The sequence below is a fragment of the Tursiops truncatus genome, chromosome 20 (assembly GCF_011762595.2).
Source record: "Tursiops truncatus isolate mTurTru1 chromosome 20, mTurTru1.mat.Y, whole genome shotgun sequence".
Classification (NCBI taxonomy): Eukaryota; Metazoa; Chordata; class Mammalia; order Artiodactyla; family Delphinidae; genus Tursiops; species Tursiops truncatus.
The window spans coordinates 12,437,371-12,456,198 of NC_047053.1; the positions used below are offsets into that span (position 1 = coordinate 12,437,371).

General features: G+C 51.0%; 1 protein-coding gene and 1 long non-coding RNA gene across 12 annotated transcripts in view; one reads left to right on the plus strand and one right to left on the minus strand.

The window, feature by feature from the left end:
* SGSM2 (small G protein signaling modulator 2) overlaps positions 1-18,747 on the minus strand; it is a 37,379-nt gene extending 18,632 nt beyond the window's left edge. For 2 of the 5 annotated variants that reach the window (XM_033848075.2, XM_033848070.2), the window contains exons 1-2: positions 18,398-18,747; positions 13,828-13,903 (exon numbers count right to left, since the gene is read on the minus strand). In XM_033848075.2, the coding sequence (XP_033703966.1) occupies positions 13,828-13,903; positions 18,398-18,454 (133 nt within the window). In that variant the 5' untranslated portion in view covers positions 18,455-18,747. Of the gene's footprint in view, positions 1-1,194; positions 1,235-8,157; positions 8,183-13,827; positions 13,904-18,397 lie in introns of those variants that run through there. The other 3 variants (XM_033848072.2, XM_033848073.2, XM_033848074.2) reach the window with 3 other exon arrangements.
* Positions 27-13,831, plus strand: LOC117309644 (uncharacterized). Of its 7 annotated transcripts, none has more exons than XR_012328530.1 (4): positions 27-162; positions 596-668; positions 9,406-10,319; positions 12,259-13,831. It is a non-coding gene; the product is annotated as an uncharacterized lncRNA (long non-coding RNA). The 7 variants fall into 7 exon arrangements; XR_004523954.2 differs by having other exon boundaries at positions 10,244-10,319; XR_012328532.1 differs by having other exon boundaries at positions 48-162; positions 410-668.
* Positions 18,748-18,828: the final 81 nt, after the last annotated feature.

Genomic DNA, 18,828 nt, shown 5'->3' on the forward strand with positions numbered 1-18,828 from the left:
GGGATGTAGGGAGCACACAGCCTGGCAGCCCTCCTGTAGAGCAGAGATGATGTGGTTGCTAAGGAACGAGGCTCTGGAGAAGGAGCTGAAATATTGATGAAGCCACTGCAGAGATCGGACCTGACAGCAGCCCTGAATTATTGACCAGCCCTGCAGCCGACAGTGAGGGATTTCTACTTCCCGTGCAGGGAGGGCTTCCCTTCATTCATTCATGTTTTTAGGGGCTAGGCCTACACTCTCTGTCTGGATTCCGCTTTCAGCAGACAGGCCCCATAGGAAGGAATGAAGGGCTTGGTGGGGGAGGGTGGGGAGCTGCCCTGGGCACATACAGATTCTAAAAGACTTAGTGTGTAGGTGTGGGGGAAGGAGGGGCTTGGCCATTACTGAGGACAAGCTGATTGTTTTCCAGCCGAGGAAGGAAAGGCCCAGAAAGGGGAAGAGAGCTGATTTGAAGTCACAGAGTGGCAGAGCTGGGTGTAGACACAGGGCCCCAAACACTGGCCCAGCCCCTTTCACCTCCTCCAGGTATGTTGGGGGGTGGGGGCCCACAGGTGGGAGGAGGCCTCCCCTCACTTCACAGGTACTCTTTTTACAGGGATTGTGCTGGAGGTGGAGAATCAGAACAGGGTCTGACGCGTGGTGCCACTCGCTACTTCTGGAAAACATGGGTAAGTGACTTAATGCTCTGAGCCTCAGTTTTATCATCTGTGAAATGGGGGAGACTTCTTAGGACTGGTGTGAATTGTTACATGAGATGAAGTATGTAAACCCCTCATGTCGGAGGCTCTTGATGCAAGTCGGTTCCTGACTCCTAATTTCTTTTTGTCGAGATCCTGTTCTATGGCTAACCTGCAAGGGCTGGGTTTTTGCAAGTCCTCTCACGGGCAGAGAGAGGTGAGGACACACTAGAGAGAGAATCACAGGCTGCCCCAGAGGTGGGTGGGGGTGTCATTCTCTTAGGAACAGGGGAACTGAGGCCCCATCAAGCTTACTGTGACTAGTGTTGTTACAATATGAAACCTGGGGACTTCCCTGGTGGCCCAGTGGTTAAGATTCTGTGCTTCCACTGCAGGGGGCATGGGTTCGATAGTTGGTCGGGGAACTAAGATCCCACATGCCACACAGTGTAGCCAAAAAAAAAAAAAGAAGGAAACCTGGACTAAGGAAATAATCACCGAAAACAGAGGCTCTCACCTGTTTTCTGCCTTCATTGTTACTGACAGTCACTGATGACCTATAAAAGAGTTTTGTTTGGCTCTCTCTTGTACTGAGGTCAAGAAGTTAGAGAGAGTCCCTGGGGCCAATGTGGAAGCTGGCCAGTTCATTGAGAGCATCCCAGGGAAGGGGAAACAAAACAGGACCCCCTCCCTCTCCTGGGAGGTCAGGCCTCGGAGGACTTTATTTCACAAATTGCAGCCTTTCCTTCATGGCATGTTCATATATCGATGAGCACATGCGTACGCAGACTGATGTATCCACAGGTATCATGTGCGTATGGGACATGTGGGGGAATCTTTGCTTAAGTGTCCACATATTCCCCTCCATGGCTGTCCCCTTGGTCCCTGGAGGTCCTGCGTGGCCCTGAGGTACATAGGTGAGTGACCTTTTTGTCATAGTCTCTTGGTCCTGGGGCTGCTGCAGCTACAAGTCCACAGCTGGAAGAAGGGGGTGACTATTTCCTGGGGCGGCACTCCCTGATCAGAGTGGGAGAAAAGCAGCACCGAACAAGGCCAGAGCAGCAGCAGGTGGCACCAGTCCTGGAGAGAATCATGTGCCTCGGTGACGTGACTAATTGCCGGGATAATGAGTCATTAGCTCTCCTACCTTCCCCAGGCGACTGCCCATGTAGCCAGGCTGGGGAGCCTGGGGATGCAGGCAGCAGCTTGGCCTCACCCAGCCTGCCAGGAAGACTGTGAGCACAGGCCTCAGGGTTCTCTGGGGGTGGGTGGAGGCATTCCTCAGCAATTACTGCAAGTAGGGAATATTGAGAGAAGCCCAAACAGCACACCCAGTGCCCCCACTCACCCCATGGCCCCTAAGTTCCTTCTGTGAAACCCGGGCAAGGTGCCAGGCGACGTCTGCAGAGGGAAAAATCTGTCTCAACTCTCTATGTTCCAAGCAAAGTAAACGACCCTCTATGCCAGGTATTCCTAAGCTGGTTCCACGGGCTCCTTGGCCAGTTAGTTGTTCAAACTATACTAGTCCTTCCCCATCCCCACAGGGCTGTCCCCCAGAGGGAAGGAGCACGTCACTGTGTGCAGTGTGTAGGCAAAATAATAATATAATAACACGGATAATATATAATTGAGAATTACTCTCCTAAGAGGGTTTGTTGATAGGCTTCTAGACCTTCGAGACCCCCTAAAACTGCACACAGAATCACTGGTCTCCTTCTGCAGGCTTAGGTGAGTGTTTTTACTCTGGATAAAGGATCCTTGGCTTTTAGTTTCTGAAAAGGGTATCTGATCTCAGAAAGTTTTAAAACCCTGCTCTAAGACTTTTGGGTTGAGAGGAACCACAGACACTTCCACTGATCGACACTTACAGATGTGCAAGTACAGAGATTCCCCCTGGCCTCTCCCCACATACAGAGAACACCACACTCAGAACTGCAGTTGTAGAGCTATCAGCAATAATGCCCGACTCTGCAGCTGTCTGTGCTCCCCAGGAGGCCCTCTCACAGACCAACAAGCACCCTTCTCCAGGGAGAAGATCACACAGAGGCCCCTGGAGGAGACGCCCATCACAGCCAAAGCACCAAGTCAGCCGAAATCATCCCCCTTCTAACTGAGCTGTCTGGGCCCTGGTCCCCAGCCGTGACGTGAAGGTTTCAGGAGCCCCTGTCTCAGGGTTCCCAGCACCACCCGCAGCCACTCTGGTTGCCCCAAAAGAGGGGAGAGACAGCCCTGACATCATTCGGATCACTTCACATAAGAAAAACACGTACTAATTGATAAAAGTCAACACTGTTTTTGGTCACTGGTTGGGATGGGAAGGTTTGGGTGAATGAATTGAAACAGAGAAACAGACATGACTCAACAGGCATGATCCTCTCACTCCCCACCTTGGTCTTCCAGTGGCCTTTGGAGCTATGGTACCGGATGAGCCCAGGGTACCCTTTCTACTCTGTCATCCTATCCAACTGACAGCAAGGCTCAGGGAACTGCAACTCGGAGTGGGCAGGAGTGGAAATAGTTTTAACTTTAGCACCCTGCTGTGGACATCCCACCCTGACAAGGTCTGGCACCATCGTCCCAAGGAAAAGCAGTGAACTACAGCCCAGACAAGCCCTGGGACTGTCCCTCACCAGTCTCTGACATGTCCCTAAAGTCTATTAAGATACGGGGCTCGGGCTTCCCTGGTGGCGCAGTGGTTGAGAGTCCGCCTGCCGATGCAGGGGACACGGGTTCGTGCCCCGATCCGGGAGGGTCCCACATGCCGCGGAGCAGCTGGGCCCGTGAGCCATGGCTGCTGAGCCTGCGCGTCGGAGCCTGTGCTCCGCAACGAGAGAGGCCCGCATATCGCAGAGAAAAAAAAAAAAAAAAAAAAGATACGGGGCTCAACAAATGCTACATGGATTGGAGACCACAAGTGCTAATGGAATCTTATAGGGCCCCTCCCACAAACTCCTTACTTACTGATTTAACCATTCCAAGGAGTCCAATTTAGAACAGAGGAGACATCAGTAGATAGAGAGGGAAGGGACTTGGGAGTTTACTGAATGTTCTCAGACCTTGCTGGATTGGTAAGACCCCCTACGGTGGCAATGTGGCACTGTCTATGAACATTGCAAATAACCTCTGACCTAGTAACCCCTCTTGTGAGAATCTAGCTTACAGATAGAATCAAGCTTACTTAGTTACAACAGCAGAAGACTGGAAACTATCCCCTTGTCCATCAATAGAGGACAGATTAAGTAAATACGGCACATTCATACCGTATAATATTATGCCACTCTGAAAAAGAATGAGAATGATCTCCAGGAACTAATGACGGAAAGGTCTCCAAAAGCAAGATGCAGAGCAGTTTGACTGCATGATACCTTTTGATTACAAAAAGGGTGGGGTAAACAAAGAATAGAATTAAAAAAAAAAATCAGGACAAAAAACTTGGAAGGATGCACAAGAAGGAAGAGTGGTAGGATTACTGGTGTGGAAACCGGTAGGTGGAGGGGAAGTGGGTGAATGGGGGCAGGGAAAGGAGTGAGACTTTTCACTGTATACCTTTTGTATAGTTTTGATATTTGAGCCAGGTTACCGATTCAAAATAATAACAATAATTCCATCATGAAAGGATGCTAGAGATTCTCTCCAACATGGAGGTGAATTGAAAGTCATGAAACTCAGAAAGGCTGGGTCTGTCCATGGGCACCCACCCCATCACCAGCTCCCACAGCAAACAGGGTCTGCAGATTAGCTTGGTTCCCCCTCCCACAGAATGATCTGGGCTCTGCTTAGGGTAGCCACTGGTGATCTGAGCTGCGTAGGGACCGGAGAAACAATTCAGTGGGCTGGGACAAGCTTAGGTGTCTCAGGAGCCCACGAGAATGGACTAAAGCCATGGCTGCCAGGAAACGCAGCAGTGGTTGAGAAGGGTCCTCAGTCAGCCCAGCGGGCCTCAGAAACAACCCCCGGCTCTCACACGCATATCCACATTTAAGCTGTGTTCAGCGGCCAAGGGGCCTGGACAAGCCCAGCCTGGTAATAGGGGGACCCACTGAATGGCCTTCAGAGAAGTAGGTCAGTTGGCTGAGGTAGAGAGACACAGCACCCAGTTAGCACAGCCTGACATGAAGGCTGGGCCCAAGGCTCTGAGCCAGGAGGGGTTGATAATGGGAGGAGCACGTGTGTCCTGCGTCCCCTGCTCCCCACCTCTGCCAGCTGCCATCTGTGCAACAGGCGAGTTCAGCTTCCAGGTGAGGAAAGCGCTGGCTGGAGCAGCTAGCCACAAGTGGCTTGTTTTGGTCCTGGAGTTTTGGAGGACATTACTCAGAGCAGAATTTTTAAAAGCCTTGGATGGTGAAACCAAGATTTCCAGGAGAGGAGCAGCCTCCCTGGAGATAGAGGAATGGGTAGGATGGGCAGCCTTTTTTTAAGTAGGAACTTCCTCAACTGCCCATGGAGGGAGTCAACATTTCACTTGTAGCGGATGAAGTGAGGGGAGCAAAGAGGCGAGGCCAGGCATCCTACGTCTCTCCCCTCCCCACTTCCCCGGCCAGCTATTTCCACCAGGGATTTGTGACGGCTGCCTCCACGCGGAACAAGCATTTCTATGGTAACAAGGGTACATTTTTCCTTCCGCCTGCACTGGTGATGCTGGTGGTTTGCTTCAGCTTTGAGGGGGGTGGCACTGAGCCTTGTTCAAAGCCCTGAAACAAGAACGCAACTCTCCCACCCAGACTTTCACTGGGAGGAGAAAGCACTGCCCTGATACTCTGGAACCAAGCAAGTGAGAGAAATGAAGTTCATACCACACATACCCATCTTCCTTGCCCTGCTGGGGATGCAGGGCAGAGTCTGCATGTGCAGTGCTCACACTGGCTTGCCAGGGAACCAGGCCAGCGCCAGCCTCACCCAGCTCGACAAGAGACCCGCCGTCTCCCGGAGTGTCTCTGGACATCACGAGTCCACTGTTTGGTGATCCAAGCTATGCCTCCAACTTCCCCTCAATGCCCCACACCTCCAGGCTCCACTCCTGGGTAGGCCTCACAGGGGGACCCATCCCTGGGCAACACAGGCTTTAGAGTCAGACAGATGTGGGTTCAAACCCTGGTTCCTTTCCTTACTAGCTTTTTGACTTTGTGCAGACCATTAAGTCTCTCTGAGCTCCACCTGCAGGGAGGGAAAGGAACAGGTCCCACCTCAGGGGGCGCTGAGTGACTAAAGGCAACAGCCTGTGCAGAGGGGCACAAGGCTCTTCGTAGCACCCGGAACATGGAAGGTGACGCCTGAGCATTAGTGCCTTTCCTTCCTGCGCTGTGTCCGTGCCCTGCCCTCCCTCGGGTACCTGCAGGTGCTCTGGCTGTGCTCCCCCTAAGGCCTCCCCTCCCACCTGCACATTGGATTTCAGCCCCTTTCACCTCTCAAGGACATCACTCCAGCAAACGTCCCTTCTCTTTCCTGTATCTTTAATTTTTTCCTATTAGATACTTTCCATTTGTACATAACTGTTCTGTAATTTCTCCAATTAAAAAAAAACACACCACCACCTCCCTTGGCCCTACATCGCCATTTAGGTGTTACACCGTTTAGCTGCTTCCCCGCACATAAAATTTCTCAGTAAAGTCGTGTATGTGCCACGCAGCTAGATGTTGTGATAACTGTTGTGACAGGTCATCTGCAGCTGCCTCCCTGAAGAAGGGCTAGGTCTTGATCTCAAGGGAAAGACTCTAGGTGCCCTTCCTCGGGCCTGTCTCCATAGAGGGCCCCCTTGGCAGCCTGAGAAGGCAGGACAGGGAGGGGAGGGAGGACGTGTGCTGTGGTCACCAGAGCTCTCCCCACCCCCCTCTAGACAGGCATGGCTGTAGCCCCATCAAGGTCAAGGATTTCCCGTTGCCAGTGACTTATGGGGAGAGGGATCAGGTAGAGCTTTTCTGTTGGGACAGGAGAGCTGCAAACGCTCGTTTTTCTTACAAAACCAGCCTTCATAGCTCGCCTCAGCGGTTTTGGTCAGCACTGAGGACTCAGGACTTTGGCCTTCCCTGTAGAAGCTCCCTCATGGTGGGGGCCCAGTGTCCTGGGTTTCTACTCTTCCTCCTCTTTTTGGATTTCACCATGACTGGCCACCGCATGACTGACCGTCCTACTGTCTGGCAGCCAGGTGATGACTGGCCTGGTGTGGGCCGGTGAAGGGCTGGGTTTGCGTCCGTCTCTTCTGTGTTCGCTCTCTAGAACTACCCAGGTCCCCCACCCGGACCCTGTCGTTGTTTTAAAAGACCAAGGATGGGAAGGGAAGGCAGCAGCCTCAGCGACAGCAGGTCCTTCCTGACTCCAGCTGGGGGTCCAGGATCAGGGAGGACCCTTCAGCAACATCTGCTCCCTTTCCCTGTTCTCCCCACTGCCCCTGGGCACAGGTTCTAGGCTGTGAAGCCTCCACCACTAACAGATGTCTGTACATGGACTTGGGGACAGAGGCTGGGCCAGCTCGGGGGTGGGACTATCTCTATGTGTTGGATTAAACACAACAGTCTACAAGACAAATTAAATTATGAAAATTCAGTGACTAGTATTTAATGCTGATCTATTCCTATAAAGTATTCTAGGACTTCCCTGGCGTGGCTGTCCAGTGGTTAGGACTCCACGCTTCCACTGCAGGGGGCATGGGTTTGACCCCTAGTGGGGGAATAAGATTCCGCATGCCGCGTGGCACGGCCTTAAAAATAATAATAATAAAATATTCTATATTTACGTGACTCCAGACCCCACCCTCCAGTACCCAACATCCAGTTCCAACACCCAGAAGGTGGGGCAGATTTCCATACTTATTTGTCTGTTCGGCAGGCTTACGTGTCCAGAATCCTGTTTAAGGTTTAAGGATGCATTCAATACATACTTTTTGAAATAAAAAATATCCTATAAAAAAAAGCTGCATACACTTGCTATCTCTATCTCTTCCTCCACCCATCCTCTCCTCCTCCTCTTCCTTCTTTTTAAAAAAACCATTTCATCTTGGAAAATTCCAATCATATACAAAAGTAAAGAGAATGATGTAATGAACCCCCGAGTATCCATCACACAACACAAGCCATGATCAAGGAAGGACCAATCTTGTTTTAGTTATACCACCTCCAACCACTTTCCCCTTATCCCTAGATCATTTTGAAGCAAATTTTACATATCATGTATTTTTGTCCATAAATATTTTAGTGTGTCTCTCTAAAAGATGACTCTTTTAAAGAGTCATGTACCTAATACCTGCACTGCACCTAAAAAATCAATAATAATTTCTTAATATTTTCAAATTCCTTGATTGGGTTCCCAGAGTTCAAATTGTTCTGATTGTCCAGATGCTCAAAACTCTCAGAGACATGGATTCCTAAATGGAATCCTGGAGAAGGTTCTAGGAGGCTTTATGGGGAAGGTTAAAAGATCACTTTCAAGAACAAAGTAGAATGTCACTGGTGGTGGTGACGACATTTACTGAGCACCTACTGCATACCTGGCTCCATGCTGTCTGCTTTACCCGCATCACTCTTTTAATCCTCACATCAACCTTATTCCATAGGTTCAGAGTTGCTGAATAAGTGGCCATGGTCACACACTTGGTGACATGGTCAGTCTGTGAACGCAGGTCAGGTCTGCCGGACTCCAACGTCTCCGCTACAGACCATCACCACGTGCCCTCAGCCACGCCCCAAGACAGGGCGAGGGGAGCCAGTCTCCCAGAGGGCCTTTCTTCCTACTGGATCATTACCACATGGAAAGTGGAAGCCAGATATGCTGAGAATGAGCTGTTCATTCAGTGTGGGCGGGAAGAAGAGAGAAGGAATCCCTTTCACTGAAGAGAGACAGAGTAAAAACTGGCTAGTGCCTGAATCTCAGGAAGTGCTGAAATACCTCTGGCTGCAGTACCCCAGGTGGGACGCGCCCTCCCGTCACACCTGCTTCTCTCCCAGCTCATTAGCATCTCCTTGCCATTCCCCAGAGGAGCTTGCTGCGGGTGAACTTCCCGGCTAATGGAAGCTGCTTAGCAACAGGCAGCGGGTTAATAAAGCCCTGGTGTGGTTCCCAGCTCCACAGACTCCACCCCCGTCTCCCATTACAGCTCATCCTCAGTCTGAAGCAACCCTCAGGTGGACGGATCAGCGCGGGGAGGGCAGGGAACCTAAGGACTGAGGGGCAGGGCTGGTCTGGGTCCCGCCCCCAGTGCCTGTGGCCAGAAAAAGGAGATGTTTACCAGTCTAAGAACCTGCTCTGCCAGGCCGGGAACCTCTCTGTGGGCCTCCTAAAGCCCTTCTACCCACCAGTGGTTAAAATCCAACCTCAGCGCCCAATTAGAATGGAACAAACAGAGACACTGTGGAGGCAGATGCTCCCCTCTGAGCCAAAGGGGAGGGGAGGCACAGTGCTCCTCGGTTAAGGCCTAAACTACCCCAGACCCCTTGATGGGAAGAGTAACTGGGCACTCTATGCGCAGTCGTATTGCTATTACAAATGCGGAGTTCAAAGGTGAAACTTAGGACAGTCTGCTGTTTAACCCCGACCTTGAGTTGCCCACAAGCAAAATTTAAGAGCACCTTGCCCTCTGGGGGTTGGGGTGGCAGGAGATAGGCAGCCTACGCCCGGGGGGTTCAGGAAGCCACAGAAAAACAGGAAGCATTAATTTCATTCAGCAGCACAAAGTTTCAGAGGCCATATTATGGAGCAAAATGCAAACTTGACATGACCTTTTTTTTTTTTTTTGCAGTACGCGGGCCTCTCACTCTTGTGGCCTCTCCCGTTGCGGAGCACAGGCTCCGGATGCACAGGCTTCACGGCCATGGCCCACGGGCCCAGCCGCTCCGCGGCATGTGGGATCTTCCCGGACCGGGGCACGAACCCGTGTCCCCTGCATCGGCAGGCGGACTCTCAACCACTGCGCCACCAGGGAAGCCCCTGACATGACTTTTTAAGATGAAGACGAGATATCCAAGAACCTTTTCCCAACAGTGGGGTTTGGGCCTATTCTCCAGTGCACGGGTACAGTCACACAGGTGTTGGGGGCTGGCAGGGGGTGCCTCAGAGCAGCAATGCAGCCTTGCTCTGTGGTAGGAGAACAGCACACGCAGAACCCCTCCCTGCCAGCTGGGTTTGCCAGCAAGGCCTCCTCACAAGGCTCCTACTGCTGGGGCCTGACCGGCTTCTAGACAGACAGGTTTAGGAACAAGCACAGCAAACACAACACATGCACGTTTCTCGTCAGTCCTGGGAGTGTCACTCCTCCCCTTGAGGAACAGGAACTTTCCTGGGTTTGCCCAGGGCCAGGTCTTGACCCAGGGATTCTTCAGTTTCATTTCTAAGGCTCTCCAGAAAGGTTCTGTTTCCGGTTCAAATGTCTGTATTCTAAGGAAGCTCAGGGAAGCTCATCTTGCTCAGGCCCTGCCCTCTTCGGTCACCCCCTAGCCACACTCTGCGATGAACAGAGGGGCCAAGGCAGGGCAGGGGGGCCCAGGACCCCAGCCCTCCACAAAGCTCTAGTAAAAGGGGTCACTCACTGCACAGTTAATCCAGTCTTCACAGCCTTCACTCTGTTCCCTTTCTCTCAGCACTTTCTCTGCACTCCCACTTCCCCAAGAACAAAGCTGAATCCTGGATGTGGCTGGGACAACTGCAAGACCCAGGGTAAGACTGGGACCACTTCAGACTAAAAATGCACTTCTGAGCATTTTTCCAGGGGGTGAAGGAGCCTGGCATTTCAGAATCTCCAAAAAGCCAGAAGAGTGGAGTTTTCCATCAGTACATGTCTATTCTCTCTGCCTCCCCCTAGGAATCCCTGATTATGATTTCACTGTGTGATGCAGGCAGGAAAAACGGTTGATAATCACTGCTTTTTTTTTTTTTTTTTTTTGGCCACACTGGGTGGCATGCGGGATCTTAGTTACCGTACCAGAGATCAAACCTGTGCCCCCTGCAGTGGAAGTGCGGAGCCCTAACCACTGGACTGCCAGGGAAGTCTCGATAATCACTGCTTTAAACCAACCTTATTTGGAGCCCGAACTGAGATCCCCCTCACCACTGAACACCATTTTCAACAAAGTATAAAGATTCCTTTTCCCGTGGGTCTCAGATGCCCCGGCTTGACCTAGCTTGATACTATCGGGAGCCCCTCCTGCTAGCATTCCCTTCCGTGACTGTGCACTAAGCCCAAAGCAGAGGCAGCAAACTGGCAGAGGCTTGCAGATGCCTTTTGTTTAGCCCACACAATTTTTTTTTTTAATGGGAATTAGTTATCAGCATTTAAAAATTGGTTCATTTCAAAAAAAAAAATTGGTTCATTTCATGTAAAAACCCAGACTTCCGACTTCTCTTAAAATATAACAAGGGCCATAGTAAGCCAGGGCCAGCATTCCTTCAGAAGCTGAGTGGTGGCTGCCCCCTTCAAACATGGCAAGTGCTACCCATTTCACCCCAGTCCCCACCACTGCCTGCTGTCCCACACCCGGACTTTTCTCGTTCGACCCTGTGGCCATTTAAGTTTGCACTTTGACCTAAGGCACCTCCTGAAATCCAGCAGAACAGGGCTCCTCTTGCTTTGGGGCTGATCTTAGAACCCTGGAGACCTGGGTCTATTTCATAGACCCTTGTTCTAGTTCCGTGACTGAAATTGGCTGAAAGTAGAAGAATCATTCCTTTTGAAGGTGCTATCCCCGCCTGCTGGAAAGAGCCATGGGCTTCAAGGCAAGAGGCAAAAATGAAAGGTCTACTGCTTCCTGGGGGCCCCTGGACTCATCAGAGGAGAGCTGACAGTTTCTCCTCACCCTAATGGACCTGATGGTGGGACGCCAACAGCTTTTTCCCCTGCCTCTCTTCCCCCATTTACCTACGGCCGCCCACATGTGGCGCCCATGCGCAAGCTGTCTGTGCTATTTTATTCTGTTTTCTGTGTTTGCTGTGTGTGCTCTGGACGAAGCCTAGCACCAGGCCATGACTAATTGGGCCACCCGTAGAGCCCTTCTGGTGACAATGACAGACACTGGCTGACGTCAGGGGAACACAGCACAGGTGGAAGGGAGTAGGGTTCTAACACTCGTCAAAGTCACCTATTGCAAGCATGCTTTTTCCCCAGCAGGGCTTCTGCCCGAGAAAAGTAGGATCAGACTGCTCCTGCAAACCTGAGAATCGTTATATCATCTCAAAGAACCAGGGAAACTTACCCGAAAGGGAGATAGTAGGACCTCAAATCCTGCAAACCTAGTTTCAGGCTTAACATCCAAAAGAGGAGGAAACACAGACATTTTTCTCATCTCTTACAACGCCAGGAACCTTCACATGTATCATCTCAATACCCACAAAAATTCCTTAAGTTGGGAATCACCACCCTGTTTTTAGAGGAGCAAACTGTGGGGGACAGAAGTTAAGAAACTTGTCCAAAACAACTTGAGAAGTAAGCAGAGCACCAGGGTTTGTCTGAACCCTCAGTCTGTCACTGGGGCTCTGCTCACAGGCTGCCTCTCCCCAGTCGCCCTCCCACATTTCTCTTTTTTTTTCCGTAGCTGTTGCCACACCTGTTATTGCAGGATATATTCACGTATACATTTGTTTTCTGTCTCTCTGCCCACAGAATGTAATCCTCCGGGGCAGAGACGCTGTCCATCTTGCCACTGCTGTTTCCCTACCTGGAGAACAGTATCTGGAATCTGGGGGACCTTCAGTGTTTGCTGCTGGACTGATGGGAGGGGCAGCTCTATCGGCCTCACCATGCTACTGTCAAAAGTGTTCCTTCCCGTATCTCCTCCTTTCATTCCTTCACCTCAGAAATGCACAACCTCCCTTCAATGAACACCAATCTCAGAGGCCAAGGAAAACAACATAAAGGTGGCAAATGGGGGGACTTCCCTGGTGGTCCAGTGGTAAAGAATCCGCCTTCCAAAGCAGGGGGCGTGGGTTCGATCCCTGGTCAGGGAACTAAGATCCCGAATGCCGTGGAGCGACCAAGCCCGCACGCCACAACTACTGAGCTCACGTGCCTCAACTAGAGCCTGCGTGCCACCAACTACAGAGCCCACGCGCCCTGGAGCCTGCGCACCACACCTAGAGAAGAGAAAACCCACACGCCACAACTAGAGAGAAGCCCACGTGCTGCAACAAAAGATACTGCATGCCGCAACTAAGACCTGGCACAGCCAAAAATAAATTAAAAAAAAAAAAAAGATGGCAAACAGAAGGTCAAATTCCTGGAAATCCAAGAAGATTCAGTTGTGTGTAGGGACAGGCTTGCTCCTACAAAAGCAAAAGTGTTCACACTGAGGCAGAAGCGTTGGTTTATTACAGACTTTCTCCTTTCTAAGGTGGGAAGGCTTGGCTATCCCTCCTTTACACTCATGTTGTTTTGCACGCAGTTGAGTGCTTGGATAGCTGGGATGCTGGAGCAACACAGGTGGGATTAATTAGAAAATAGATGTGGGGCTTCCCTGGTGGTGCAGTGGTTGAGAGTCCGCCTGCCGATGCAGAGGACGCGGGTTCGTGCCCCGGTCCGGGAGGATCCCACATGCTGCGGAGTGGCTGGGCCCATGAGCCATGGCCACTGGGCCTGCGCGTCCGGAGCCTGTGCTCCGCAACGGGAGAGGCCAGAACAGTGAGAGGCCCAAGTACAGAAAAAAAAAAAAAAAAAAAAAAGAAAATAGATGTGGCACAGAAAGCATCCAAAAGCACAGACCCTTCCCCAAAGTTAATGTAAAGATAAACCAGAGCAGTGGTTCCCAAACCCAACTACCTAGGACAATGGCCCTTAAAGTGTGGTCTCTGGACCAGCAGTGTCAGCATCATCTGTGAACTTGTTAGAAATGCAAATTCCTGGGACTGCCCCAGACAGACTAGAATCAGAAACTCCAGGGTTGGGACCCAGGAATCTGTTTGAACAAGTCCTACAGGTGACTCTGATGCATGCTAAAATTTGAGCACTACTGTCCTTGGGAACTAGACACACATAGGCGATTCTTGGGCCCTGGGGATCCTGATTCAGTAGGTCTGGGATGGGACCCAGAGATCCCTTTCGTAAGCTTCTGAGTTGATTCTGACTTGCAGCCAGATTTGAGAACTACTGAACCTGAGGACTCATCTTTCCCTGGCCCCAAGATAGTGTCCTCAGTTTTTAAACCCCTCTCCCATTATCCCCCAGTCGCTCACTCACCACATAGAGTAAGGATGTGGCTGCTATCTTCATGCACAAACTTCCTGGTGACAGCCTCCTCCATGATTTGCTTCACCTGTGAATAAATGGGCAGCGTCGTGATTGATTGATTGATTAATTGATTGACCGAAGGCCTGTGAGCAAGTAAATGGCTTGGCTCTGCCCCCCTGGTCTGGGTTCAGACACCTGCAGAGTAGATGATAGGAAAGGGAGGGGTGAGGAAGCAAAGTTTCTTCTGTACAGATAGCACCAACATCTTGGAAAGGAAACCAGGAAAAAAGATGCTATAAACCCACCAATCAATCAGTACAGATATTCCAACCCAGGAGGAAGGGCCCTGCTATAGAGAACAGGGGTGGGATGCTATTTGCACATCTGTACTTAGCTGCAGAAGGGCCTGTGGGCAGACACACTGTCCTTTAGGGACAAACTGTTTCAGTACAGGCTCCAGATAAACAACCTGACCCTCCTTTTCTCCCTTCTCTGAGGGTAGGGGTACACGTCCATCTAGGCCTCAGGGACACTCCCCACATGCTCACAAGCCCAGTCTTCTTTCTGTCTAGGTAAAGCCCTATGTTTGGGTTCCTACCTGGATGTAAAAGCTTCTGAATGCCTTGTAAGGTAAGCGGTCACAGCCTTCTTTAGAAAGCACTTAAAAAAAAAAAAAACTTTAAAATTGATGTACAGGGACTTCCCTGGTGGCACAGTGGTTGGGAATCCGCCTGCCAGTGTGGGGGACACGGGTTCGTGCCCTGGTTCGGGAGGATCCCACATGCCGTGGCGCAACTGGGCTCGGGCGCCACAACTGCTGAGCCTGCGCTCTAGGGCCTGTGTGCCACAGCTGCTGAGGCCCGCGCGCCTGGAGCCCGTGCTCCGCAGCGGTGGGGGGGCCGCTGCAGTGAGAGGCCTGCACACGGCGGCGGGGGGTGGCCCCCGCTTGCCGCAACTAGAGAACCCCCACACCCAGCAGCAGAGACCCAACGCAGCCAAAAATAAATAAATTAATTTAAAAAAATTGATGTACAAATAGAAAAGGGTATATATCATAATTACACAGTTTGAAGAATTTTCAAATTGAACACACCTATGAAACCAGCATCAGATCAAGAAACAAAACGTGACCAGCACCCTAAAGTACCCCCAAACTCTGCCATGTTTCCTTCTAGTCACTACTTCCCTCAAAGGTATCCACTATCCTGACTTCTAACATCATAGAGCACTTTTGCGGGGTTTTGTACTTTTTATAGATGGAATGGCTCACTGTGTAGCTTTTGTGGCTGGGTTTCTTTTGCTCCTTGGTGTGACTGTGAGATCTGTTCATGTTGTATGTGGATGTGCAGTGTTCATTCTCCATTGTGTGAACAACTCACGACTGACTGGCATTCGGGTAGCTTCCAATTTGGGGCTATTATGGGTAGTGCTGCTGTGAACATTCTAGACATGTCTTTGTGTGAACACGGGTGCTCATTTCTTTGGATTTATATTTTTAGGCAAGGAATTTCTGATGAGTATATTCTATATTATTAGATTTTGCCAAGTTGCTCTCCAAAGTGGTTGTATCAATTTACACTCCCAGCAGGAGTATATGAGGTTCTAGTTGCTCCCAACACTTAAACCATGCACTTTTGATGCCTTGGGGGAACCTGCCAGGAGACAAATACTAATACTGAAGATTAGAGGGATGGATTACCTCAATCCCAACATTAAATCTTACAGACACAGTAAGCTCTGGGACAGCTAGTCTTTGCCATTCTTTGGACAGTGTCCTGTGTCCAGTGTCCTGATGCTGCCCTTGCTCCCCAGGCCCTCACTTTGGTTTGCAGGGTGGTAGAGCTTCTGAAGTCTGGGGAGGAGGGTGGAAGGACCCGGAGTCTCCTCCCTGCTGCAAAGTGCTCATGGTTAGCGGTTAGGTAAAGGGGGATCGGATCGATTCTGCACTCTATTTTTTTTTAACATCTTTATTGGAGTATAATTGCTTTACAGTGGTGTTAGTTTCTGCTTTATACCAAAGTGAATCAGCTATACATATACATATATCCCCACATGTCCTCCCTCTTGCATCTCCCTCCCACCCTTCTAGGTGGTCACAAAGCACCAAGCTGATCTCCCTGTGCTGTGCGGCTGCTTCCCGCTAGCTATCTACTTTACATTTGGTAGTGTATATATGTCCATACCACTCTCTCACTTCGTCCCAGCTTGCCCTTCCCCCTCCCCATATCCTCAAGTCCATTCTCTACATCTGCGTCTTTATTCCTGTCCTGCCCCTAGGTTCTTCAGAAACTTTTTTTTTTTTTTTAGATTCCATATATATATATGTTAGCATACGGTATTTGTTTTTCTCTCTCTGACTTACTTCACTCTGTATGACAGACTCTAGGTCCATCCACCTCACTACAAATAACTCAATTTCGTTTCTTTTTATGGCTGAGTAATACTCCATTGTATGTATGTGCCACAACTTCTTTATCCATTCATCTGTCAGTGGACACTTAGGTTGCTTCCATGTCCTGGCTATTGTAAATAGAGCCTGCACTCTAAACTATTAAAACCTTCCTAGATTACTTCCCAAGGGGTTTTGCATTAAACAGAGCATAATGTCACAGCTCAAAGACCTGCAGGCATCTGAAGCAGACTGTTGGGGCAGATTTTTGGATTAGGAGGACCTATAGATACCCTGGGAATTCCCTGGCGGTCCAGTGGTTAGGACTCGGCGCTTTCACTGCTGGGGCCCAGGTTTAATCTCTGACGGGGGAACTAAGATCCCACAAGCTGTGCAGCACAGCCAAAAAAAAAAAAGAATTATACTACAAGTCCTTTATGAAAGGCCAGACTTGCCTACAATTACCCGCACTGTCCCTACTTGTAGGACAAGAAAGGATTTTATTTCTCTTGAAATCAAGCACTGAAGGGGGAAGGGAACTAAGAGTTCAGAGCGGGTCAACCTCTGTCAGGTAATACACATAGCTGTGGCATATTCTGGACATTTCTTACATTTGTTTAAGAATCATTCTGGGAGTAGTACAGACAGCCTTCTGAATACTGCCTTCCCCCAAATCTTTCCCATCATCCCTGACCAACCCCAAATTTGGAACACACCAACAATGCTAGCACATGTGCCCATAGTTTGGGTATGGCTTGTTCTTGTTTATACTGTTCATATAAGTCTCTGTCACTAGACTATTTGTTTCCTGAGGATAATTACTGAGATTTAAGATTTCTTTTTTCCTTGGGGAGACCAGAGTTGGGGCTTAAATTCTAATTTGATGTACTCCTGGCCTAAAAAACCTCTCACTTGGCCACTTCACAGCAAAGGCACAATAGAGCTTCTCACACACAGTTGGAAAAGGTGATGGCTTCAACTACTTCTTTGCCAACAGAAGGGAAGGAAACAAAAGTTAGGGCACAATAGCCAGGCCATAATTAATGCGGGAGAACGATCTAGAGCCTTCCAGGATTTTATAAGAACCCAGAGTCTTCTCCAGTCCTGAAACTCTAGGAAAGGGTAAAGGAACCAATATGGTAAACTTTTATATATGAGGTGAATATCACTATCCTTATTTTAGAGATGAAGAAATTGAGACTCAGAGAGGTTAAGTAACTTATTCAAGGTCACAAAGAGCTGGTCCAGACTATCCCAAAGTTTATGCATTCCCATCAGACTTCGCAGTCTCCAAGATCAGCAGATTTATTTACCAAATAGTCAGAGTGCCTATGCGGATACAGAGTTCTGGACAAAACGGATGGGTGTCCTGCCCTCATCGAGTTTACACATCTGGCAGACAAAGAGGTAGGTGGGAGGAGTTCGTGGCTCCATCCAGAGGCCTAATCCATTCTAATCCACTCTGTGGGTTTGAACTCTCCAGCTCTCATTTGCGGGTGAGTCATACGGGCACCCCCCACCATCACCACCATGAAATTGAAATGGCTTTTAGGGCAGGGTCAAAGTAAAGGACATTAGTACAGAGAAGGACTTTTTCTCTTTCTGACGTGGGCGGGGGGACTCCTCCAAAGAGGAAAATAATCTTGAGTCTTAAAAACCATCCTCAAAACACCCCCTGGCCTCTGGGTAGGGAGGTGGGCGTGGAGTGAGAAGCAGTGAGGTGTGCGGCGAACCCTCCTACAGCCGAGACTCGGTTCCCAGAAAGATAACTGAATGGGTGTAGGGCAAACCGGAGCTAAACCCCCAAGTCACCCGTTTAGCGCTCTAGGAGGCCTGCGAGGGGCCCCGCCCCCTCCTCAGGCGGCGCGGGCAATGAATGGGCAGCTCGGGTTCTCCAGAAATTGCCGCCACCCCTCCCCCGACCTCGGTCTCCCAGAGCTGCTGCCTTCACAGGGCGGGGAGCTGCGGAATCGCGGAGCAAACTAACCCTGAAGCGCCGGCCTAGCCCCTGGGGCCGAGGAGAGCTGCCCCCTGATCCGGGAGTGGGGCGGGAACCGCAAACCAGTCCAGGACCCCGCCCCCGCCCAAGGCCAGCGAGCGCCCGCGCCCCGGAATGGGCGCAGATCTTTCTGTCCCTTGGGCCTTGCGCACAGGGACGCGAGCCCCCGGGGTTCCGTACCCCGACTTTACCTCCTTTTTCACGTTCCACAGCAGTTTCTCTTTGACTGCGTCCTCCGCGCTGCCCATCGTGCGGCGGCTGACGGGAAGGTGGTGCCCAGCGGCCGCCTAAGCCCCCCACGCGCCCTCGCTGCCTCCGCGCCTCTCGGCTCAGCGCCCCAAGCGCCAGGAGGAGCCCCCGCCCGCCGCGCTCCCCGCCCGCCGCCACCGCCGCCGCCGCCGCAGCCACTGCCCGGTGCTGGGCTCTGCAGCCATCTTCCGAGCCCCGCACCGACGTCAGGAGGCTGGCCCGGCCCCTTCCCACAGCCGGGGGCGGGGGTGGTGGTGCGCTCAGCCACTGGAAGGGGGGGGGTCGGGAGGGGGGGCACCGTGCCCGGGCGCGTGCCACGGTGGCCGTTGTCATGGCAACGCGCCCTCTCCAGCCCCGAGGGCGCGAACCTGCA